Genomic DNA, 25,843 nt, shown 5'->3' with positions numbered 1-25,843 from the left:
AGTAGCCCAATTTTGCTTAAAATGACTGTGTCCCAACGCAGCATTTATCAGTCCGGAATTCAGCAAAAAGTTCAGCCAGCTTTCTTTTCTCCTCTTGCATTTAGCTTATATATCTTAATCATTGGTGAATCTTTTTGGTTATACCCCACAGTGCTTGTCTTTTCAGATTACCCCTTTGGATGCTGAGCATTGATTGATTATCTGGATTTGCATGTGTTTTAATAGACAATTCATTTGGCTGTCATACCAGTTCCAATCCCCTCGGGGGCAGAAGACAACAGTAAATGCAGTCTTACCATTCATTTTTGCTACATTCCAAATATCTCCTTATATTGTTATTATTTTCAGCATATTATAATCTGTTGTATTAATAAATCATATGTTTCATATATGGTCCACACAGTGTCACTTCCTCTGATCATTTTAAGACCAAACGTGAATATATTCCAGTTAGGTCTTGGTTTACTCACACGCCCCTAGCAGTTACGTTATGATGAGAACCATGGGGGCGCTTTTGCCGGATGAGATGAGATTGGTTAGTGAACCGGTAGTTCAGTGCTATAATAAGGGGTGGCACCCGGGCCTCGGTTTGTCCTGCCACATTGAAAAAGGCTGATATTACAGCCGAAACGCGTTTGTGCTCTATGTAAGCACCTCGGTGCAGATACTTTGGTTTTAATTATAGCTGTCCCTTGTCCCTGTCACCTGAAGCCGAGGGAGCAGTTATTGGCCAGGAAACAGGGGGATAAGGTGATTAGCAGTTTTGTGGGTACTATTTTGATTAAAGGTCTATTTTTTAACTGTTACATATTAAAAATTCAATTTTTAATTACTAGTAGTTGGAATGAGTGCTATATAAACCCAACTCTTGAGGTTCTCTTACCTCTCCTGTATCGCTATACTTATGTAGGGTTAGCACCGGAAATTATTTCCATTTATTCCACTTATACAATGTACCTAGTGCCAGTTCTCTATTCCTATATTATAACAGTATTCAGACTCGCTAGAAACAGCAGTTATGAAGCAGCGGTCACAAAGACCGCTGATCCATAACCCTGTCCGCCTGCTCTGATAAGGTGGACAGGAATCGCCAGAATTCCACCCGATCGAGTACGATCGGGTTGATTGACAACCCCCTGCTGGCGGCCGATTGGCGGAGAGTCTGCAGGGGGAGGCGTTGCACCAGCAGCTCTTGTGAGCTGCTGGTGCAATGCTGATTACGGAGAGCATATTGCTCTCCGCATTCAGCGAGGTCTTGCGGACCTGATCCACACTGTTTTTGCCTTTTCCAGCAATTCTGGGATCACTTCCCTTTGTTGTATTTAAACATTTATTGTCTGAAACAAATAACAGTAGGGTACCCTATCAATCTAAATAATGATAGAATATAACAAATTAAATAGTGTAAGTCCAGCACAAAATAAAATAAATGTCCCAAAACAGGCAATGGGGGCCAGTGTTCACAATTCCTGTACCTTGCCGTGTTTTGGGATTTCTAAGCAAAATCCCAAAGATAATATATCAAATGAAGGAAAAACGACCAAAAAAGAATGGAATATATATATATATATATATATATATATATATATATATATATATATATATATATATATAATAGTGTCCGTGATATCCTAAAAGGTCTTAGTGAAAAACTTGTGAAAAAAAAATAATATAGTGCAATATAGCAATAACAGAATAGCCCTACAGTGAAATAAGGCTTACTAGAAACTCGAGCAGTAACCCTTCAACGTTTTTCAGCCCTAATGTGGGCCTTTTTCAAGAATGATTTCTTATCAGCACAGCAGGCAAGACAATGGTTTACTGATCAGCACATCAACTTATTTATATCTGTTCCTCACTGGCTGCAATGTAGAAGATAAGATAAAGATTATTCAAGGAGCTTTTTAACCCAATTGGACGTGGGTACTTCATCACACAGTACTTTGCCCAGCGCAGAATTTACGTCCAACACTGTGGCCCATGCTGCAGTTCCCATTGTCAGCTTTGACAGCAGACACTGCAGCCAGAAGCAAAAGTAATCTGCCTTCATATGGTAAGAAATGATCATTCTCCCTTTACAATATGAAGGCAGATTGCAGATACAGACAGTGAAGGAGAGGGAGGGAGGGTTCCTATGGATCATCACTTAGAGGAGGAGGTGGCATCTATACACTGGAGAAACACTTGGGCCTAGATTTAGAGTTTGGCGGTAGCCGTGAAAACCAGCGTTAGAGGCTCCTAACGCTGGTTTTAGGCTACCGCCGGTATTTGGAGTCAGTCAGGAAAGGGTCTAACGCTCACTTTTCAGCCGCGACTTTTCCATACCGCAGATCCCCTTACGTCAATTGCGTATCCTATCTTTTCAATGGGATCTTTCTAACTCCGGTATTTAGAGTCGTGGCTGAAGTGAGCGTTAGAAATCTAATGACAAAACTCCAGCCGCAGAAAAAAGTCAGTAGTTAAGAGCTTTCTGGGCTAACGCCGGTTTATAAAGCTCTTAACTACTGTGCTCTAAAGTACACTAACACCCATAAACTACCTATGTACCCCTAAACCGAGGTCCCCCCACATCGCCGCCACTCGATTACATTTTTTAACACCTAATCTGCCGACCGCCACCTACGTTATACTTATGTACCCCTAATCTGCTGCCCCTAACACCGCCGACCCCTATATTATATTTATTAACCCCTAACCTGCCCCCCACAACGTCGCCTCCACCTGCCTACATTTATTAACCCCTAATCTGCCGACCGCAAAGCGCCGCTACTTACGTTAACCTTATGTACCCCTAATCTGCTGCCCCTAACATCGCCGACCCCTATATTATATTTATTAACCCCTAACTTGCCCCCCTCAACGTCGCCTCCACCTGCCTACACTTATTAACCCCTAATCTGCCGAGCGGATCTCACCGCTACTATAATAAAGTTATTAACCCCTAATCCGCCTCACTTCCGCCTCAATAACCCTATAATAAATAGTATTAACCCCTAATCTGCCCTCCCTAACATCGCCGACACCTAACTTCAAGTATTAACCCCTAATCTGCCGACCTAATCTCGCCGCTACTGTAATAAATGGATTAACCCCTAAAGCTAAGTCTAACCCTAACACTAACACCCCCCTAAATTAAATATAATTTAAATCTAACGAAATAAATTAACTCTTATTAAATAAATTATTCCTATTTAAAGCTAAATACTTACCTGTAAAATAAACCCTAATATAGCTACAATATAAATTATAATTATATTATAGCTATTTTAGGATTAATATTTATTTTACAGGTAACTTTGTATTTATTTTAACCAGGTACAATAGCTATTAAATAGTTAAGAACTATTTAATAGCTAAAATAGTTAAAATAATTACAAAATTACCTGTAAAATAAATCCTAACCTAAATTACAATTAAACCTAACACTACACTATCAATAAATTAATTAAATAAAATACCTACAATTATCTACAATTAAACCTAACACTACACTATCAATAAATAAATTAAATACAATTCCTACAAATAAATACAATTAAATAAACTAACTAAAGTACAAAAAATAAAAAAGAAATAAGTTACAAAAAATAAAAAAATATTTACAAACATTAGAAAAATATTACAACAATTTTAAACTAATTACACCTACTCTAAGCCCCCTAATAAAATAACAAAGACCCCCAAAATAAAAAAAATGCCCTACCCTATTCTAAATTACAAAAGTTCAAAGCTCTTTTACCTTACCAGCCCTGAACAGGGCCCTTTGCGGGGCATGCCCCAAAGAATTCAGCTCTTTTGCCTGTAAAAAAAAAGAAATCTTCATCCAAGCCCAAGCGGGGGCTAGACATCCATCATCCGACGGCTGAAGAAGTCCAGAAGAGGGTCCAAAGTCTTCATCCTATCCGGGAAGAAGAGTAGATCCGGACCGGCAACCATCTTCTTCCAAGCGGCATCTTCTATCTTCATCCGATGAGGACCGGCTCCATCTTGAAGACCTCCATCGCGGATCCATCCTTCTTCTCCGACGACTTCCCGACGAATGACGGTTCCTTTAAGGGACGTCATACAAGATGGCGTCCCTCGAATTCCGATTGGCTGATAGGATTCTATCAGCCAATCGGAATTAAGGTAGGAAAATTCTGATTGGCTGATGGAATCAGCCAATCAGAATCAAGTTCAATCCGATTGGCTGATCCGATCAGCCAATCAGATTGAGCTCGCATTCTATTGGCTGATCGGAACAGCCAATAGAATGCGAGCTCAATCTGATTGGCTGATTGAATCAGCCAATCGGATTGAACTTGATTCTGATTGGCTGATTCCATCAGCCAATCAGAATTTTCCTACCTTAATTCCGATTGGCTGATAGAATCCTATCAGCCAATCGGAATTCGAGGGACGCCATCTTGTATGACGTCCCTTAAAGGAACCGTCATTCGTCGGGAAGTCGTCGGAGAAGAAGGATGGGTCCGCGTCGGAGGTCTTCAGGATGGAGCCGGTCCTCATCAGATGAAGATAGAAGATGCCGCTTGGAAGAAGATGGTTGCCGGTCCGGATCTACTCTTCTTCCCGGATAGGATGAAGACTTTGGACCCTCTTCTGGACTTCTTCAGCCGTCGGATGATGGATGTCTAGCCCCCGCTTGGGCTTGGATGAAGATTTCGGAGCCTGGAACGATCGGTGATACCTGGCATGGTGAAGACAAGGTAGGAAGATCTTCAGGGGCTTAGTGTTAGGTTTATTTAAGGGGGGTTTGGGTTAGATTAGGGGTATGTGGGTGGTGGGTTGTAATGTTGGGGGGTGGTATTGTATCTTTTTTTTTACAGGCAAAAGAGCTGAATTCTTTGGGGCATGCCCCGCAAAGGGCCCTGTTCAGGGCTGGTAAGGTAAAAGAGCTTTGAACTTTTGTAATTTAGAATAGGGTAGGGCATTTTTTTATTTTGGGGTCTTTTTTTATTTTATTAGGGGGCTTAGAGTAGGTGTAATTAGTTTAAAATTGTTGTAATTTTTTTCTAATGTTTGTAAATATTTTTTTATTTTTTTTAACTTAGTTCTTTTTTATTTTTTGTACTTTAGTTAGTTTATTTAATTGTATTTATTTGTAGGAATTGTATTTAATTTATTTATTGATAGTGTAGTGTTAGGTTTAATTGTAGATAATTGTAGGTATTTTATTTAATTAATTTATTGATAGTGTAGTGTTAGGTTTAATTGTAACTTAGGTTAGGATTTATTTTACAGGTAATATTGTAATTATTTTAACTATTTTAGCTATTAAATAGTTCTTAACTATTTAATAGCTATTGTACCTGGTTAAAATAAATACAAAGTTACCTGTAAAATAAATATTAATCCTAAAATAGCTATAATATAATTATAATTTATATTGTAGCTATATTAGGGTTTATTTTACAGGTAAGTATTTAGCTTTAAATAGGATTAATTTATTTAATAAGAGTTAATTTATTTCGTTAGATTTAAATTATATTTAACTTAGGGGGGTGTTAGTGTTAGGGTTAGACTTAGCTTTTGGGGTTAATACATTTATTAGAATAGCGGTGAGCTCCAGTTGGCAGATTAGGGGTTAATAATTGAAGTTAGGTGTCGGCGATGTTAGGGAGGGCAGATTAGGGGTTAATACTATTTATTATAGGGTTATTGAGGCGGGAGTGAGGCGGATTAGGGGTTAATACATTTATTATAGTAGCGCTCAGGTCCGGTCGGTAGATTAGGGGTTAATAAGTGTAGTTAGGTGGAGGCGACGTTGGGGGCGGCAGATTAGGGGTTAATAAATATAATATAGGGGTCAGCGGTGTTAGGGGCAGCAGATTAGGGGTACATAGGGATATTGTATGTAGCGGCGGTGTACTTAGCGGCAGATTAGGGGTTAAAAAAAATATGTAGGGGTCAGCGATAGCGGGGGCGGCAGATTAGGGGTTAATAAGTGTAAGGTTAGGGGTGTTTAGACTCGGGGTACATGTTAGAGTGTTAGGTGCAGACGTAGGAAGTGTTTCCCCATAGCAAACAATGGGGCTGCGTTAGGAGCTGAACGTGGCTTTTTTGCAGGTGTTAGGTTTTTTTTCAGCTCAAACAGCCCCATTGTTTTCTATGGGGGAATCGTGCACGAGCACGTTTTTTAAGCTGGCTGCGTCCGTAAGCAACTCTGGTATCGAGAGTTGAAGTTGCGTTAAATATGCTCTACGCTCCTTTTTTGGAGCCTAACGCAGCCATTCTGTGAACTCTCAATACCAGAGTTATTTAAAAGGTGCGGCCAGAAAAAATCCAGCGTTAGCTACGCGGGTCGTTAACGACAAAACTCTAAATCTAGCCGTTAAAGTATTAATAAATAAATTAAAAAAAGAATAGCATTTCTATAAATTGGGTACTGACAGACAGCTGCCTGTACCAAATATGGCTGCAACTAATGAGAGGCGGAGGGTTAGAAAGCGGTTTGGGAGGGATCAGGGAGGAGGGAGGGTTGAGGAGGGATTCTTACAGTGTAAAAAAAACTGTCTGCGAGTACCTAAGAATGTTTACAAAACATTTATTTTAAATGCAGATCTTTTTGAAATGCTGATTTGTACAACATATATACAACATAATTGAATTTGATGTCCCGTTAGATTTACTTTTTGAGCTGTTTGTTAACATTGTTTGACAATGCTTTTTTAGGATGAGTTTTTCCCTTGTGTCCTTTCTGATGTGTTATTAGGTTAGATATAATACTGAAACGTTTCCCACACTCATTACACGAATAAGGTCTTTCTCCAGTGTGTGTTCTCTGGTGTTTAACAAGGTCAGATCCATTGCTAAACGAGTTTCCACATTCAGTGCAAGTGTAGGGCTTCTCCCCAGTGTGAAGTCTCCGATGTATAACCAGGTGAGAGTTGCACGTAAATCTCTTCCCACAATCCTTGCAGGCATACGGTCTTTCACCTGTATGCACTCGCTGATGTCTCACAAGGGTTGTGCTTATGCTGAAGCGTTTACCACACACATTGCAAACATACGGTTTTTCCCCTGTGTGAACTCTCTGATGTCTTATTAAACTAGAGCTAAAACTAAAACTTTTTCCACACTCCTTGCAAGTATATGGCTTCTGTCCCGTATGAATTATCTGGTGTTTAAGAAGACTTGAGCTGCTTACAAACCCATTTCCACACTCACGGCAGATATGAGACTTTTCTCCACTATGGTTTATATTGTGACTATTAAATACATCAGTGCTGATGGCAAAGCTTTTTCCACTTTGAGTAACTGCATAGGGTACTTCCTTACTGAGGCTTACTTGGTGTCCAACCAATATGGAGTCTGTTGTATCAGTGGCTACAGATAGTTTTTCTGACATGTTTATAGCAAGGTGAGTGAAACTACTAAATTTTTCCCTGGATTCAGAAAATCTATATGTTCTCTGTTCTGTGTGGGATATTAGGTTACTATATAATTGTAAATTGTCACTGAAGTATTTTTGTTGTTTAGCATACGCATCTGAAATATGTCCTATACTCGAATCTTGATGGGCTTTATCCAGTGTTTCTTTTAATGTAGAGAACCTTCTATTTCTTATTTTTTTAACTTGAAAACCTTTCTGAACTTTCTCAGAGTTTACGATTGGTTTTACATCCTGAAGAACAGATATTCCTGGTGCATTTGGAACATCTTGGCTTATAGATGATAATGATTCTTCCAAAGAGTTTCTCTGAAGACTTCTCTCATTGGTATTAGTTTGGGATTTGTTCCAGCTTTGTTTCTTGCAATTAGCCAGGGAAACGCTATTGTTTTTCATTTTCCAGTACGGTAAGTAGAGCAGTGAGTGATGTGTATCAGGTCTTTCATCTGTACAGACAAAACACAACAGTTAAAGGGATGTAGAATTGAGGGGGTATTTAAGTCAATACTGTATCTTTGTTGGAACTGAAATAGGTAATCATAAAATATATTATTCCCCTGTGATTAATAAAATAACTTTTGCTTCTTGTGGAGCCTTAGCTTTGTTTATTAAAGAGACATGAAATCTAAAATTAAACTTTCATGATTCAGATAGAGCATACCATTTTGAACAGCTTGCCCATTTACTTCTATTAGCAAATTTGACTCATTCTCTTGGTATCCTTTGGAGCAGTAATGCAGTACTGGGAGCTAGCTGAACACATCGGGTGAGCCAATGATGAGGCATATTTGTGCAGTCACCAATAACAAGTTAGCTCCCAGCAGCACATTGTTGCTCCTGAGCTTACCTAGATATACATTTTAACAAAGGATACCAAAAGAACAAAGCAAATTTGATAATACAAGTAAATTAAAGTCAAAATTAAACTTTCATGATTCAGATAGAGCATGCAATTTTAAGCAACTTTTTAATTTACTCCGATTATCGATTTTTCTTTGTTCTCTTGGTATCTTTATTTGAATGTAAGCTTAGGAGCTGGCCCATTTTTGGTTCAACACCTGGGTAGCGCACACTGATTGGTCCCTACATTTAGACAACAAACAGAAAGTGCTACTAATGTGCTGAACCAAACATGGGCTGGCTCCTATGCTTACATTTTTGCTTTTTCAAGTAAAGATACCAAGAGAACAAAGAAAAATTGATAATAGGACTCAATTAGAAAGTTGTTTAAAATTGCTGCTGAATCATGAACGTTTAATTTTGAGTTTACTGTCCCTTTAACAGACTTCCAGTAGTTGATCAGTAAGAAAACATGCATTTCTGTTAAAAAATGGAATCTGAGATTTTTTTGAAGGGATATGAAAGTCAAAACTGATTCAGATACAGCATGATATTTTAAGACGTTCTTTTGGTATTCTTTGCTTAAAAGCAAAAGGAGTAGCAATGCACTACTGAGAGTTAGTTGGTGATTGGCAGCTACACACATATGCCTCTTTTCATTGGCTCACCAGATTTGTTCAGCTAGCTCCCAGTAGTGCATTGTTTTCAGCAGATAAAAATTTCTGAATGTTAAATGGTGTTGTCTATGTTTTTGCAATTATCACAATCCAAAAATGCTTCTGCCATCAAAACCCTCAAGTTCGAAATTGTTACCTCCTAAAAACAACACAAAATCATTATCTGTATTGTTAATTTCCCAATTCCATAATCCAAAACACTAATGTAATTATAAATGACAAAATAAATGGTGATTTTGTGGTTTTAGCAAGTACATCACAGATTAAAGAGTCTACATATTATTTAGTGATGCAAATTGGTGACATGTGCAATTAACCTGTTGTGCTCCAAATGGAAATATGTATGTATGTCTCTTTAAAGGGAGATTATACACTAGATTTTTCTTTATATAAATGTTTTGTAGATGATCCATTTATATAGCAATTTACTTATATCATCAAATTTATTTGTTCTCTTGGTATTCTTTGTTGAAAGCTAAACCTAGCTAGGCTCATATGCTAACTTCTAAGCTGTCGAAGGCCCCCTCTTATTAGTTTTTTACAGTTAGACAGTGCTAGTTCATGTGTGCCTATAGATAACATTGTGCTCACTCCTCTGGAGTTAATTAGGAGTCAGCACTGAATGGCTAAAATGCAAGTCTGTCAAAATAAATGAAATAAGGAGGCAGACTGCAGGGGCTTAGATACAAGGTAATCACAGAGGTAAAAAATATATTTGTATAACTGTGTTGGTTATACAAAACTGGGGAATGGGCAATACATGGATTATCTATCCTTTTTAAACAATACAATTTCTGGTGTAGACTGTCCCTTTAAGTACTAAAATTTCAGTATATGCAGAGATACAAATGGACAAAAGCAGCAATTTCAAATGATAAAATAAAGGTAAATGAGCTATGTATAAACCATTTAATAAACTCTAGCAGGGAAAATGGATCAATGGGAACACATTAAAGGGGAGGACATATTAAGATACTATCGCCTAGATTACAAGTTTTGTCGGTAAAAACTTGCGGGGCTAACAAGACTTTTTTTTCCAGCGCTTAATTTAAACAACGCTGGTATTACAAGTTTTCTGAATGGCTGCATTAGCCTCAGAAAAGTGAGCATTGAGCAAATTTAGCTCCACTTCTACCTGTAATACCAGCGTTGCTTACGGTAGCGGTAAGCTGGCTAAACATGCTCGTGCACGATTTCCCCATAGGATACAATGGGGCTGAGCTGGCTGAAAAAAAACCTAACACCTACAAAAAAGCAGCGTTCAGCTCCTAACGAAGCCCCATTGTTTCCTATGGGGAAACACTTTCTAAGTCTACACCTAACACCCTAACATGAACCCCGAGTCTAAACACCCCTAACCTTACACTTATTAACCTCTAATCTGCCGCCCCCGCTATCGCTGACACCTGCATAATATTATTAACCCCTAATCTGCCGCTTCAGACACCGCCACCACCTACATTATAGCTATGAACCCCTAATCTGCTGCCCCTAACATCGCCAACACCTATATTATATTTATTAATCCCTAATCATCCGCCCCCAATGTCGCCGCCGCCACCTACCAACACTTATTAACCCCTAATCTGCCGACCGGACATTGCCGCCACTATAATAAATGTATTAACCCTTAAACCGCCGCCCTCCCGTCTCGCAAACACTATAATAAATTTTATTAACCCCTAATCTGCCCCCCCAACGTCGCCGCCAACTACCTACAATTATTAACCCCTAATCTCCCGCCCCCAACGTCGCCGCTACTATAATAAAGTTATTGACCACAAAAAGCTAAGTCTAACCCGAACACCCCCTAACTTAAATATAATTTAAATAAAACGAAAAAAAATTGCTATAATTAAATAAATTAATCCTATTTAAAACTAAATACTTACCAATAAAATAAACCCTAATATAGCTACAATATAACTAAGTTACATTGTAGCTATTTTAGGATTTATATTTATTTTACAGGCAACTTTGTATTTATTTTAACTAGGTACAATAGCTATTAAATAGTTAATAACTATTTAATAGCTACCTAGTTAAAATAAGTACAAAATTACCTGTAAAATAAATCCTAACCTAAGTTACAAATACACCTAACACTACACTATCAATAAATTAATGAAATAAATTAACTACAATTATCTAAACTAAAATACAATTAAATAAAGTAAACTATAGTACAAAAACAAACACTAAATTACAAAAAATTAAAAAATTACAAGAATTTTAATCTAATTACACCTAATCTAAGCCCCCTAATAAAATAAAAAAGCCCCACAAAATAATAAAATTCCCTACCCTATACTAAATTACAAAAGTAATCAGCTCATTTACCAGCCTTAAAAGGGCTTTCTGCAAGGCATTGCCCCAAAGTAATCAGCTCTTTTACCTGTAATAAAAAATACAAGACCCCCCCAACATTACAACCCACCACCCACACACCCTTACTCTAAAACCCACCTGATCCCCCCTTAAATAAACCTAACACTAACCCCCTGAAGATCACCCTACCTAGAGCCGTGTTCACCCAGCCGGGCCGAATTCTTCATCCAATCCGGGCGATGTGGTCCTCCATCCAGCAGAAGTCTTCATCCAAGCGGGCCAGAAGAGGTCCTACATCCGGCAGAAGTCTTCATCCAAGCGGGGAAGAAGAGGTCCTCCATTCGGCAGAAGTCTTCATCCATCCGCGGCTCCATCTTCAAGACCTCCGACGCGGAACATCCTCCTCGGCCGACGGACTAACGACGAATGAAGGTTCCTTTAAATGATGTCATCCAAGATGGAGTCCCTCGAATGCCGATTGGCTGATAGGATTCTATCAGCCAATCGGAATTAAGGTAGGAAAAATCCGATTGGTTGATGCAATCAGCCAATCGGATTGAAGTTCAATCCGATTGGGTGATTGGATCAGCCAATAGAATGCGAGGTCAACATCACATCGCCCGGATTGGATGAAGAATTCAGCCCGGCTGGGTGAACACGGTTCAAGGTAGGGTGATCTTCAGGGGGTTAGTGTTAGGTTTATTTAAGGCTGGATCGGGTGTGTTGTAGGAGAGTGCTTGTGGTGTGTGTTGTATGAGAGTGTACAGTGTATGTGTATTATGTGAGTGTGTGTGTTGTATGAGAGTGTGTGTGTTGTGTGTTGAATGAGAGTGAGTGTGGTGTGTGTGTGTTGTAGAAGAGTGTGTGTGGTGTGTGTGTTGTATGAGAGTGTGTGTGGTGTGTGTGTTGTAGGAGAGAGTGTGTGGTGTGTATGTGTGTTGTAGGAGAGTGTGTGTGGTGTGTGTTGTATGTGAGTGTATATTGTATGTGTGTTTTGTGAGTGTGTGTGTTGTATGAGAGTGTGTGTGTGTTGTGTGTTGTATGAGAGTGTGCGTTTGTGTTATTACCTTTTACAATACTTTCAAGTTTGACTACAATCAGGAATAAAGTACGCACACATTTTAATCACTTTGCCAAAAAGTGCAGCTATCTCGTATATAAATTAAGAAATTTTCAGATCAAGCGTAAAAATATTGTTGCAAAGGTATGTGGTATCATGGCACTGGGTCCTGGGAAAAAAACATTTGAGGAACACTGCTGTAAATAATTTTAGTTTAGTTTGTGGTAACAGATCTAACTTTAAAAGGTTAAAAGGTTGACCCGCCTGTGCTGAATCCTGGCTTTTTTATTGTTTCCTTTATATCCTTCTCACATTCCTGATCTTAAGGTTTCTCTTCCTTTTCTACTTTAAATTTCAGGTTCATAAATTCTGATTAAGTCAACTAAAGATTTATGTCAGCAAATTGCACTATATTAGACCAGTAGGCTTAATGGAACACTAAACGCTTTTATAACATAATTTAACATGCACAGTGAAACAATTTTGCAGTACACTTCCATGATTTATTATTTATTTTGCCCCTTTTCCTATCATTTAAGTTCTACGAACTGTAAGTACACTCAGGAGACTACAAAATGGCTGCTATGGCATAGAAATAATAGTTACGTGATTAGTATTTGCCTAATATGGACTGTAAGCCTTATAAATTAGCTGCTTCACATCATAAATGTTTCCAAAGTCATATAGACGTAGCTTCTACGTCAATGGGGTACGCTGGGAAAAGTGACAAGGTAGCTACGTTCATATAGGGGTTAAAGGTACAATAAAATAAACATTAAACCTTCATGATTCCGATAGAGCACGCTATTTCAAACAATTTTCCAATTTACTTTTATCAAATTAGTTTCATTCTCTTGGCATCCTTTGTTGAAAGGGTAGGCTGAGGAGCAGCAATGCACTACTGAGAGCTAGCTGATGATTAGTAGCTGCACATATATGCCTCTTGTCTTTGGCTCACCTGATGTATTCAGCTAGCTCCCAGTAGTGCATTGTTGCTCCTTTAACAAAGAGTGCCAAGAGAATGACACAAAATAACAGAATTAATATGAAAATTGTTTAAAACTGCATGCTCTGCCTGAATCATGAAAGACAAAATAAGGGTTTTGTGTCCCTTTAAGCTTATAGATTAAAATGTAGGAAACCATATAAGGGAAGTATAATATCAATAACAATCACTTACATACCTATGGACGTGTAGGGGATTTGGTTTTCTGCAGTCAAAACTCTAGAATTATTCTTCTCATCTGAGAAACAGAGCTGGATGTCAGAGAATATCGGTACCTGAAGAGAAGATCAACACATGTTCAGTAGTGGCAGCTGTCATATAGGTATAATTGAGCCTGGCTGTAACTACGTTCTCATGTTTGCTATATTGCCATTTAGATTAAAAACACACCTTGAATATAATCAAGCCACCACATACATTAAAGGGACATGAAACACATTTTTTTTCTTTGATGATTCAGATAGAGCATGCAATTTTAAACAACTTTCCAATTTACTTTTTTTTTTTAAAACTTTTATTTATCATAGCAAGGGTTACCATGTGGAGATGTCTCTCTCATGGGTCACAGATCAATGGCAAACAAAAACATGTTACAATTAAGTGTTTACACTGCAAAACTAGGTCTATCTTGTTACGAGTGGTAATTTTACATAGAGTCTCTCAGCAGGTGTTTCCAAGTTTTTCTCTTAAGGCAAAAAGGAAGTTCTATGAACTGTGTCCCAAGAGTTGTTCTTTTTGCAGCAATAGTCCATGATAAATCCCTCTTTTCCTTTTCCTTCTCTCAGTATCCTCCCATCCCTCCCTCATCCCCCCCCAATTCCTCCCAACAGTACAACGTTCAATATTAACTTGATACAAATAATAATCATCTTAACGGTAACAATCAGAGTTGAATTCGATCTTCTCTCTACACTGATCTGTTTGGATCTTGACCGTTACTCATCATTAGGTCTTTTGTTCTCCCCTGGGCAGTAGCAGAAAGACAGACTTCGCATTGTGTAGGCAGATGTCTACTAACTCATCTTTCATGTTTCATGTTTCTCTTCATACAGAAAACCCCATTTACCTCTCAGGTGTTGTTCTAATAGGATCTCAGTGTTTCTAAGGGGGAATAAAAGCTGTGTTTGCACAGTGGTATGTAGAGTGTGTATGTAGGGCTCCCATTTTTTCAGAAAAGGTCTGGTTCTCAATTGTACATCTCTCAGGGCGTCTGCCGCTTCATATGTAAGCTGTTTCTGGATGTTTGTTTTGAGTTGTGATAGTGTGGGTGACCTCAGGCTCAACCAATTTTTGAATATAAGTTTCCTAGCTTGTAAGATGATGTTAGTGATCATTTTTTTAAGGGAGTTAGGTGTAGAGGTCGGGATCTCCAAGAACACTATCAGTCTAGGGGATACTGTCAGTTCAGTGTGGAACGTGGATTTTATCCAATATGCTGTCATGCCCCAAAATTTCCGTATCCTAGGGCATAGCCACAGCAAGTGGGGCAGGTCCGCCTCTGCTGCTTTGCATTTCTTACAGTGACCTTCTGTTTCTGGCCTCCATTTTTTGAATGTCTTAGGTGGTATGTATGCTGCTTGCAACAGTCTGGTATGTGATTCTCTAGTAGTTGCTGATAAAGTTGCTCCTCTTGTATTTTGTATGCTGCGCTGTATTACGTCTGGTGTGATTTCAGTGTTTAGGGTGCGTGTCCATGTGTCACTGATATGCGTGATCGTGGCTACATTCGTCTGCTTCATATGCAGTCTGTAAGTTAGGGAGATAGACGTGTTACCCTGCATTGTCATATGTAGCAGTCTGTTGACGTCAGAGTTTTGGTCAGTAAGTTCTATGTGTCCTAGTAAGTCTTGGATGTAGTGTCTTGCTTGTAGGTATGCGAAATGGTGTGTGCGGGGTAGATTGAATTGGGTTTGTAGTTCCTGAAAGGGTTTGACCTTCATGTCCAACTCATTTATCAGTTGAGACACAGCAGTCAACCCCTTAGTCTCCCATGTGGAAAACACTGGGGAATCAATCCCTGCGGGAAATCCTGGGTTACCTCTCAGAGGGAGATATTTTGTATAGGTAGGGTCGAATCGGGATCTCTTGCATAGTCTCCACCAAGTAGAGAGGGGCTGAGATATTAGTGGGTAATTTCTGGTTAGCTTGAGTGTGCTTGACGGTGCCATATGTGGGAGCGCCTGTAGGGACCATGGAGCCGTGGCCTGCTTTTCAAGATCTGGCAGTGTGAAGTGTCCTTTTTCTGTCAACCAGTCCAGTACATATTTGACCTGGGCTGCCTCACAGTATGCCTCGAGGTTGGGGACAGCTAAGCCCCCTGAATTGATCTCTGCCGTCAGTCTAGATGAGTTTATTTTATGCTTTTTCCCTGCCCATATAAAGGCGAGCATCGCTTTATTTAGTGTTTGTGTATCCGCTTTCTGGATGTAATGAGGTATCATCTGAAATAAGTATAAGAGTTTCGGGAATATGATCATTTTGACGAGGGCGATCCTACCTGATAATGCTACCGGGAGGCTACTCCATCTGAGCAACGTCTCTTGGAGGTCTTTTATCAGGGGACGGTAATTTAGGTGGTACCACTCTCCGGGGTCATGGGATAGCTTGACTCCCAGGTATTTGAAAGAGTGGGTAACTTGTTTGAAGTTATATGGTAGGGTAGGGCAGGGTGCTCTTGGGAGTAGCCAGACTAACTCTGACTTGTCCGCGTTTATCTTGTAGCCTGAGATCTGACTAAACTGGAGTATGATTTGCATGACGTGTGGGATGTTTGTTTTTGGGTTTTGTAAGTACAGAATCATGTCGTCTGCAAAGAGGGACAGATGGCACTGGACTTTACCCACCCACAGTCCTTCTGACTCTGCTCTAATCTTGATAGCCAGGGGTTCGATGGCAATGTCAAAAAGGAGGGGTGACAGTGGGCAGCCCTGTCTTGCACCCCTGCCCAGTTGGAATGGAGGTGAGGGAATGCCATTAATCAAAACTGAGGCTTGTGGACTCGCGTATAGGGATTTGATTGTGGACGCGAAAGGGCCCTTGATACCGAATTTATCTAAGGTGTTAAAAAGATGGTCCCAAAGGACCATGTCAAAGGCCTTCTCCGCGTCTATAAGTAGGGCGCAGGCATCTATGTCTGAGTCCCCCCCTTCTCCAGCCTGATTCCAGAAGTGTGTCAGTATAAATTGGAGCTTGCGAATGTTTAATACCGAGGATCTACCCTTCACAAACCCCGTCTGGTCTCGGTGTATCAGTGTGGGTAGGGTTATTGCGAGTCTATCCGCCAGGATCTTGGTTAGCAGTTTGTAGTCCTGGTTTAACAGGGATATTGGGCGGTAGGATTGGGTGAGTAAATTGTCCCTTCCTTCCTTGGGAATTACACAGATGTTAGCTTCTGTGAAGCGGGTAAAGATCTTTTCCTCACCTTTCATAATTTTATTGTAAAGAGTGGTAAGTGTTACCACCACTTCCTCCTTCACTAGTTTGTAAAACTCTCCTGGTAGTCCATCCGGACCAGGGGTTTTGTCAAGGGGCAGAGTATTTATGGTCTTTACTATTTCTGTCTCTGAGATGGGTGTGTTGAGGAGAGTTAGATGTTCTTCTGAGATGGTAGGGTTGTGTATGGTTTCCCAAAAGGATGTTTTCTGTGTACTGTCTACTGCCTCCACTTTATATAAGGTTTTGTAATAGTTCATGAAGGCGGTTTGTATCTGCGCTGTGGTGGTGTGAGTAGTATTCCCTACTTTGATGGCTCCTATATATTTATTGGGTTTAGCAAATTTAGTGAGTCTGGCCAGGAGTTTCCCTGTCTTATCTCCGTGTCTGTAAAAATTTGCTTGAGTTGCTGTCATCTCCCTGACGGCGTTTTGTTGTAGTGATAGGTCTCTAAGTGTTTTTGCATCAGTGTATTGTTTTTTCGTCGTCAGGTTGGGGTTTCGTAAGTATTTATTTCTAGCACTGATCACCCTTCTCAGTAGGTTCTCGCTCTTTTGTTTCAGGCGTTTGGACCTTCTGATTATGTAGGAGGATATAAGACCCCTCATCACCGCTTTTCCCGCCTCCCAGAGTAGTAGGGTGTCATTTCGGTGTTCGGAGTTTAGAGTCATGTAAGTTTTCCACTCTCCCTTTAGATATCTCTTAAAATTTATGTCCCCATATAAATAAGTGGGAAAGAACCACCGACGGGGTCCCTCTCTAGCTGGCATGAGATTGATTTTGAGGCTAATGGGGGCATGGTCAGATATGGTTGCAGGATCTATGGAGGTGTTGGTGATCTGGTGTCCCAGGGTGTGTGTTGTGAGGAATAGATCTATTCTGGAAAGAGTGTCTTTGGCTGTGGTGGTACAAGTGTAATTTTTTTCTTCTGGGTGTTGATCTCGCCATATGTCAGTCAGTGCTAAAGAGTGTTTGAATTTGGACAGGATCAGGGAATCTCTCTTTGCGTTTCTATAGGTCGTGTTATGTCTTGTTGCAGAGTTTGGATCTCTGAATCTGTCTGCTGGGGTTTGGGGGGCTATATTATAGTCTCCCCCTAGAATTATCGGGGAGTCCGCAAATTTTGTTGTGAGAGTGCTGAAATTTCCCCAGAAGTCCTTTTTTTCAGTGTGTGGACCGTAGACTCCTCCTATAATAATGTGTTTATGATGGAGTTTGAGTTTTATTAACACGTATCTACCCTCGGGGTCTGTCAGTTGTTTAACTATAGTGTAATCTAGATTTTTCCTAAAGAGGACAGCTACTCCTCTAGCTCTTTTCCTTTCATACGTAGTGTGGATAACCTCACCCACCCATCCCTGTCTTAGTTTCTGATGTTCTGCGTTGGTTAAATGGGTTTCTTCCAAGATTGCTATGTCTGCATGTTGGTTTCTTAAATGTTTTAAAATGGTTTTTCTTTTGATGGGGGACGTGATGCCCCCCACGTTCCAGGAAACTAATTTCATGGGGAAACTAGAAGGGGTGTGTGCAGTGGGAATGTGAGAAAGTGGTAGGAGAAAAAATGGAGTAAGTCTGTCTTTTTTTTTTTTTTTTTTTTTTTACTTACCGCCAACTGCCCAGGGGAGAGCGGGTATGATTATGCGAGTGTTTTAAGGCAGCAGTACTGTTGATCAGCTCTCTGCAGAGGTAAACAATAAGTTCTAAGTTATAAAGTAGCACAATAAATACAAATACAGATAGGTGTTATTTCCTGCTGTTTACAGTTAGCAATATGTATCAGCAATTCCTGACTTGTTTAAATTTCAAAACAGTAACTAAACTTGTAAACTATTCAACTGTCAAATTTTACACAATCCCAAAAGCCCCCCCCCCCCCCTCCCACTTTGAAAAGGATATATTTGCAGTTTGTTGCACCAATTTCTGTGCATTATGTCCCTCCAGTGAGTCCTGATAGGTTAAAAAGTCCTGAGTTGAGGATTTTGAATCTTGCTTGGTCCTCTCCTACTTCATGTGTCTTCTTCTTCTTCTTGCTGGGCCTGCCTTGGCCTGTCTGCGCGTCTCTTGATTTGATCTAGGAACAGTTGAAGGTGTTTTGGAGAATCGAATATCTTTGGGCCTTGTGGCGTCTGAAGTCGCAATCTGGCTGGGTAGAGAAGTGCTATGGATTCACCTTGAGCTATAAGGTCTCTGCAGTAAGGCGTGAATTCTCTCCTTTTTTTTGAGACATCAGCGGAATAATCCTGGAAGATAAAAATTTTCCTCCCTTCGAAATCAATAGGTGTCTTTTGTCTGTACGCTCTGAGTATTAGCGTTTTATCTTTGAAATTTAGGTAGCGTACCATTATCTGTCTAGGTGCACCATCTTGCTGGGAAGTTCCCACTCTGTGAGCTCTTTCTGCTATGCAAGGTATACTTGTAGGTGGGAGTTTGAGTATACCTGGGAGAATAGTCTCTACAAAGTTCATTAGGTCTCCCGAGGGGACAGATTCTGGCACTCCAACTATTCTTAAATTGTTCCGTCTTGAACGGTTCTCCAAGTCCTCTACTTTGGCCTGTAGCAATTTGTTTTGCCTTTGGAGAGTAGTAATGGAAGAAGTTGTGTCCCTGTGTCTTTCTTCTCCCTCTGCTGTTTTCTGTTCCACGGCCGTTAGGCGTGTGGAGAAGGCTCTGAGGTCTGTGGATAGGCTGTCCATTCCTGTTTGCAACTGTTCTATTTTAGGCAAGAAGAGCGCAGATAATTGCGATACAATAGGGTGTGTATCTTGTGTCGAGGTAATGGATGTTTCTAGCATTGACTGAGTCAGGTCTTGGTTGTCAGTTTGGGTTCTCTGGCGTCTCTCCGTTTGCTTCTGTCTACCTGCCATGTTGTCAGTCTTTTTAGTATATGGGGTATAGTATTTTTGCATACAGGCAAATCCCAGTAAAGGTTGTGCTGTAGATGTAACTTAGTAGGGGGATTAAACTTTTCCCATAGGACTAGGAGATTCAGTTCCTCTTCTGTGTCTGGAGGTTCGTGGTTGGGGAGGGTGGGTACAGTGGCTCCGGTTTAGTGTGCCATGTTTATTGTGGCCCCTTAAGTAAATTTAACAACTGAGCTGTTGGTAATCCGTCTTATGGTAAGGTGGGTTTTTCCTTAATTGTCCGCCTCGCCTACGAGTCTGGCACTGCTGTGTTACAGATTCATCTCTTCCCCACGTGGGATCTATCTGTGTACCGCTGACAGCCCTCTTGGGCTCTTTGCTGGCGGCTTCTCAGTGGTGGGCAGGTTCCCCTGCAAGGGGCAGGAAGAGTGTGATAAACTTGAGGGGAGATAATAAGGCTATTGGGCCCCCAAATATAAAGCAGTTCACTTTTGCTGGTGAGTGTTGTTACTTAGCACTATTATAGACTGGCCGAAATCCAAGATGGCCGCCGTTAGTTTGATGCGTGGTGCTCTGGGTGTTGGGGCAGATTACCTTGTCTGTTTCTGCTTTTCAAGAGACTGGGATTAAACCCTCTTCTGCTAACCCCCAGCCTATTTGGCTTCTCACCTACTCCTTTTCGGTGGTATGGGAGATCTGGCTTTTCTGATCGCCGCCGCGATCGTGTGTCCGCTCTTTGTCTGTACGGCTGCCGGCGGGGGAGCGGATTGAAGGCGCCCCTCACTTTATCTTGTCCGGGCAGGTATCCGATGAATGTCCTGCCAAGGATTGCAGCTTATTGGCACTTTGGGTGGCTAAAAAACACAGGTCCGCGAGCTCGGAGATACGGAGCTCAGCAAACCTGCGTCCTCTCGCCGTGCCCGCCCACCGGAAGTCTCCCAATTTACTTTTAATATCTAATTTGTTTTGTTTTCTTGGTATCCTTTGTTGAAAAGGACACATAGGTAGGATCAGGAGCGGCTGACTGGTGGCTGCACTCATGTTATTGGCTCACCCAGCGCGTTAACTAACTCCCAGTAATGCATTGCTGCTTCTTCTATAAATAATATCAAGAGAATGTAGAAAATTAGATAATAGAGGTAAACTATAACGTTGTACAAAATTGTATTCTCTTTCAGAATCATAAAAGAAAATATGTGGGTTTCATGTCCCTTTAAGATATTTTTTAAGAAACCTTGGTGCACATTGAATCTCCTGAGCATTACAAAGTCAATAAGTCAATTAGGATTCGTATTGTACCTGCCAATCACTAACTGTGTCACGATTAGGAGTTGCAATGTGTTATGGGTCCAGAGTGTGTTTAACCCCTTAGCTGCTGCACTGTTTTGGAGTTTTTAGATACTGCTTACTTATAAACCCTATTGTAGGTCATTTTTCAATACAAAACCCAAGCACATATTATTTGTTAGCAAACCCAACTGATTACTACAATTTATGTATCAATCATGACGTGAGAAATCTACTATGAAAAGTTTTAATATATATATATATATATATATATTTATTAAACTTTAATAAACACGACTGTAAACAGTTTTGTGAATTTTCCTAAACTCTTATTAATCCTTAATACAAATCTTCCACAGTAATCCTGAACTACCATTTCTTTGTACTGGAGCAGAGAAACCTGGGAAGAAAAATAAGAAAATTAGTTCTGCAATGCTTCTCCTTTTTACTTTCCTTTAAATAACCATTTTTAACACAGACTCACTCATGCTAATGTAATGGTGCCTAGTAGTGGACACTGAAGGGTGCAGCAAAGGAAATCCCATCTGACAGCTGTTTCAGCCATAGTAGGCCTCATCAGTGCATGATAGATTCCTGAATGCTGCTGAGTGAAAGTTGGTCTAGGGCAATTTAAAATATAGTAAGTAAAAAGGATGTGGAAAAACCTTCGCCCACTATAAGTTAAAGAACCACTAAACATAGTAGAATAGCATAATTATTACAAGCACCAAGAGAGAATGGAAAACCACTTGGTTTGAACTTCAAATGATTCTAACAAATTTCAAAGTAAGTTTAATTTCCCTTCCCACTGCATCATGTGACAGCCATCAGCCAATCACAAAATGCATATATATATTCTGTAAATTCTACCACATGCTCAGTTATGTGCTCTATTTAAATAATTAAACATTAAAGGGCCAGTATGCACCAATGTGCATGTAATAGACACTACTATAAAGAAGTATATGCACAGGTACTGATCTAAAAATCCAGAAATAAAACTGTTTACAAACTTACTAAGAAGCTTCCAGTTTAGCTCTGTTAAAAAAGTAGCTGGAACACCCACTGCAAGTGGGAAATAGCAGACCCCCCTTCCTTTGCATTTTAAAAGACCCTTTACACAAACAGGAGCAAGCTGGAGTAGGTATACGTCAGTATTCTCCTAAAACTTTGGGGCTTGGTTAGGAGTCTGAAAATCAGAGCAATGTTATTTAAAAATAAGCAAAACTATACATTAAACAAAAAACTGTATAGGCTGTATATGATGCATCATCTACAAAACATGTATGCAAAGAAAAATCTAGTGTATAATGCCCCTTTAATTTAAAGGGACAGTCAAGTCCAAAAAAAACTTTCATATTTCAAATAGGGCATGTCATTTTAAACAACTTTCCAATTTACTTTTATCACCAATTTTCCTTTGTTTTCTCTTGGTATTCTTAGTTGAAAGCTAAACCTAGGAGGTTCATATGTTAATTGAAGGCTGCCTCTAATCTAAATGCATTTTGATAGTTTTTCACCACTAGAGGGCATTAGTTCACATGTTTCTTATAGATAACATTGAGCTCTTGCACGTGAATTTACCATGGAGACAGCTCTGATTGGCTAAAATGCAAGTCTGTGAAAAGCACTGAAATGAGGGGGCAGTCTGCTGAGGCTTAGCTACAAGGTAATTACAGAGGTAAAATGTGTATAATTATAACTGTTGGTTATGCAAAACTGGGGAATTGGTAATTAAGGGATTAGCTATGTTTTAAAACAACAAAAAATCTGGTGTTGACTGTCCCTTTAACATTTAAATTGCAGATGCATCAAGCTGAAACCCATTGGTCTACAGTAAAATCTACTGTGAACCTCACCTTGCTGGTCATCAGGTGGATGATCTGTGAAGCATGGTCCACAATCCTCTCTATAAGCAGTTTGTCATTCTTCCAGTATTCTTTTAATGAAAAGATTTCCAATGATTTGCCAACTAACTCTTGAGTGTCCCTCTGAAGTAAAAAAAGAGTGTTTTACATGCACAAATTGATAGTAGCTCCTTAACTGAATGGCAGCCAGTCCTTTTATGTATATGCATGCTACGTAAGCAACTAGAAGTATATTGCAAAATATCTAGATGAAAGCATAAATACATATATATTTCTGTGTTAATATGTGTATATATTAACGCATACATATATACAGTATGTATATAAGCACATCCATATATATTTACAGGTAACACACAGCTCCCATAGACCGCAATGTAAAGGCACTTTTCAGTGCCATTTTGTTTCTTTTCTAACACCCCTCACCCGCCACTTTCAACCCCTTAAAATTGCCTAGTACATTATTTTTTTATGGAAAAAAGCCATTTTTTTTCCAGATAAAATAAAAGACCCTCTATTTTAGGGGCATTTTAGGCACTTTTAAAAAATTAACCAGAGATCTTATCTCTGGTTAATTTTCTGAGCACTAATTACTACTGCAAGCTCACTGTAGCAATAACCCACCACTTTTAATGGCTGGTTATTTGTCTCGCGCACGATAAATTAGAGCTCCACGCGTAATCTAGCCCTATATGAGATACGCGCTGAGTATCTCATTTTGTTGCTGGATACCCTCATTAACTATAAACAGGGTTGCCACCTAGCAGGTATTTTAATAAGATGGCCGGTTCAGCTAAATGTAGAAAATAAAGAATATATATAGAAATAAAGTCATTATCATGGTGAAAGTTATTCAGTCCTAGTAGTTTTAGTTCTTGAGTTATAACGTGTAGTTATTTATGCAAATGTATGCTAATGAGCATGCCTGGTATTTTTTCCAAGAAAGGTGGCACCCTACCTTTAAATTACTTTAAAAGCTGAGGTATTCCTAAAATCAGGACAAAATAATTTATTTTAAGGAATTTTTCTTATGGTCTTGCTTTTGATAAATAGATAAATAGGGCCCTTAATCTTTTTTATTTAAAGGGACACTAAAAACAAATTAAACTTTCATGATTAAGAAAGATCACACACTTAAAAAAATAATAATCCAATTTACTTCTTTTATCAAGAAGTGCACACTTTTTATGTGCCTACTTTCTAAGGTAACAGCAAGATTGTACAGTATGTATGTATTTGCATTTTGTGATTGGCTGTATGCTTTCACATGATAAAGGGGGATATAAAATGATGCAATTCTATTATATTTTAAAAGTCCTTAAAATGTAGCCTAAACACCCTATTCATTTTTTTTTTTTTTAAGAGCTTTATTTGAAAACAAACGTGTACAAAGATACATGCACCACAAGTGCCAGTTTGAATTATACAATATCCACCACTACATTCAATACATGAGTACATAAAGCAGGGAATAAATTCACACACATGTACACCCTATTCAGTTTTATATGAAATTAGATTATTTCCCTGGTAAAGATCCTGAAAGGGGCCTTTTATGATGCTGGGGCCCTAGCTTGCCTTGATGATAAATAGGCTCTTCTCTTATAAAATATAAAAAAGGTACCCAATACATTTCCCATGATCCTTACTTCTCCAGTCATTAAGGTGATGATAGCGACAGCATGTTCTACAATCTTCTCAGCAAGATACTCCATATCATTACCACAGCTCTGCATTGAGACAGATTCTCCTGTTTTTGAGATGTCCACCTCAGCGTCGGATAAACTACAATCTCTCTTACTTCTTTAGAATCCTACAAGTGATTAAGAATATCTGTTTATTAATAAACCAGTAACCAATTATATGTAGAAATTTAATCTTTTTAAAAGCAAAAACAACACATGAAAAATAATTATGAAACTGTTTTTGCATGCTCAAGCATCTACTTTTAACATAGTTACTAATATATATTTAAAGGGACTTATTACACAAATATTTTCAATCATGCATATGAAAGGTTTAAACATTGTTTCTTTAATTTAATTATCTTTATTGTGTTAGAAATATAAAGATAAGAAGCAAAGTGATCAATATAAAAGATTTTTGAGTGTAATGTGAAACTAACAGGAAATGTATTGCGTACAACTGAGTATTGGGACTTTACTGCTCACTAGCTTACAGGAACTACCCCCACAGGAATAAAGAACAGTACAGGAATATCAATTTAAAGGGACATGAGGCTCAAATGTTGAAGCCCTAGAAAGTGATGCAGTATATCTGTAAAAAGCTGAACATCTCTATGTAAAAATGGAAGCTATTTTACCTTAAAATGTCCTCAGTTACAAGGTCCCTCTGTGTCTCAATGATCGCCCAACCAGCCAAAGCGGATTGGGTGGTTTGTACCCAAGGTAATCCAGTTCCTATTGCCCTTTTACCCATCCTTACCCCCCTAATTCTACTCTTTTCTCTTTCCCTCTATCATTACTCTTTACTATTTTTCCCAATATACAGGATAAGAATTGTTTCACAATGTTTTTCCATTTTATATGGTGAGCAGTAGCGTTGCTATTTTTTACTAGGTTGAGAAACTTTACCTGTAGGGTGATTGTCTTCAACCTGTTATACTTAGTTATGACTTTATAGGTGATGTATTAATGATGAAAGTTGACGATTCAAAACATTGTTACTGTTTTCGTCTGTTCATTTTCTTTGTAAAGATGTTAAAAAGTCAATAAAAACTACTTCAACATAAAATGTCCTCAGTAGCTACATACCATTGTAAAGGGAATTTAAGCAGTCAATCACGTTGCTAGTCCTGGGATCATGAGATCACAGTAAAGCTATGCATGAAATCAGCACTGCTGATGTTGATTGGCTGTTTTTTTCCAGCATGCTGCTGAGAACAGCTGAAAGATAACTGACCACAGAGCACTTACTATTGAGAGCTAAATAATTTGTAAGGTACAATATCTTTCTTTTTTACTTAGAGATGTTCAGGTGATATTTTCTTGTCAGCTTTTTACATTTATTCTACATCACTTTCAATTGATTTAGCACATGGGTATTAGGACCCTTTAAAAAAAAAAAAAACAAC

General features: G+C 39.1%; 1 protein-coding gene across 1 annotated transcript; it reads right to left on the bottom strand.

Annotated features, from left to right (window-relative positions):
• Positions 1-6,527: 6,527 nt before the first annotated feature.
• Positions 6,528-24,540, bottom strand: LOC128652634 (zinc finger protein 383-like). The gene is made up of 4 exons (XM_053705568.1): positions 24,399-24,540; positions 22,741-22,872; positions 13,480-13,576; positions 6,528-7,836 (listed from the first exon to the last, which is right to left on the bottom strand). Exons 1-4 carry the CDS (start codon positions 24,483-24,485, stop codon positions 6,626-6,628), a joined length of 1,527 nt encoding a protein of 508 aa, XP_053561543.1. The 5' UTR covers positions 24,486-24,540; the 3' UTR covers positions 6,528-6,625.
• Between the last annotated feature and the right edge of the window lie 1,303 nt (positions 24,541-25,843).

Source organism: Bombina bombina, chromosome 1, assembly GCF_027579735.1.
Source record: "Bombina bombina isolate aBomBom1 chromosome 1, aBomBom1.pri, whole genome shotgun sequence".
Lineage (NCBI taxonomy): Eukaryota > Metazoa > Chordata > Amphibia > Anura > Bombinatoridae > Bombina > Bombina bombina.
The sequence above is the reverse complement of the archived record's forward strand: the minus strand, read 5'-3'. Positions and strand labels throughout refer to the sequence as shown.

Excerpts from the sequence above, each read along its gene's own strand:
- LOC128652634 (XM_053705568.1), bottom strand. The coding sequence starts at position 24,485 with ATGCAGAGCTGTGGTAATGATATGGAGTATCTTGCTGAGAAGATTGTA. Across the intron at positions 22,873-24,398 it reads TCACCTTAATGACTGGAGAA|AGGGACACTCAAGAGTTAGT; the intron begins GTAAGGATCATG and ends TTTTTACTTCAG. Across the intron at positions 13,577-22,740 it reads TCCACCTGATGACCAGCAAG|GTACCGATATTCTCTGACAT; the intron begins GTGAGGTTCACA and ends TCTTCTCTTCAG.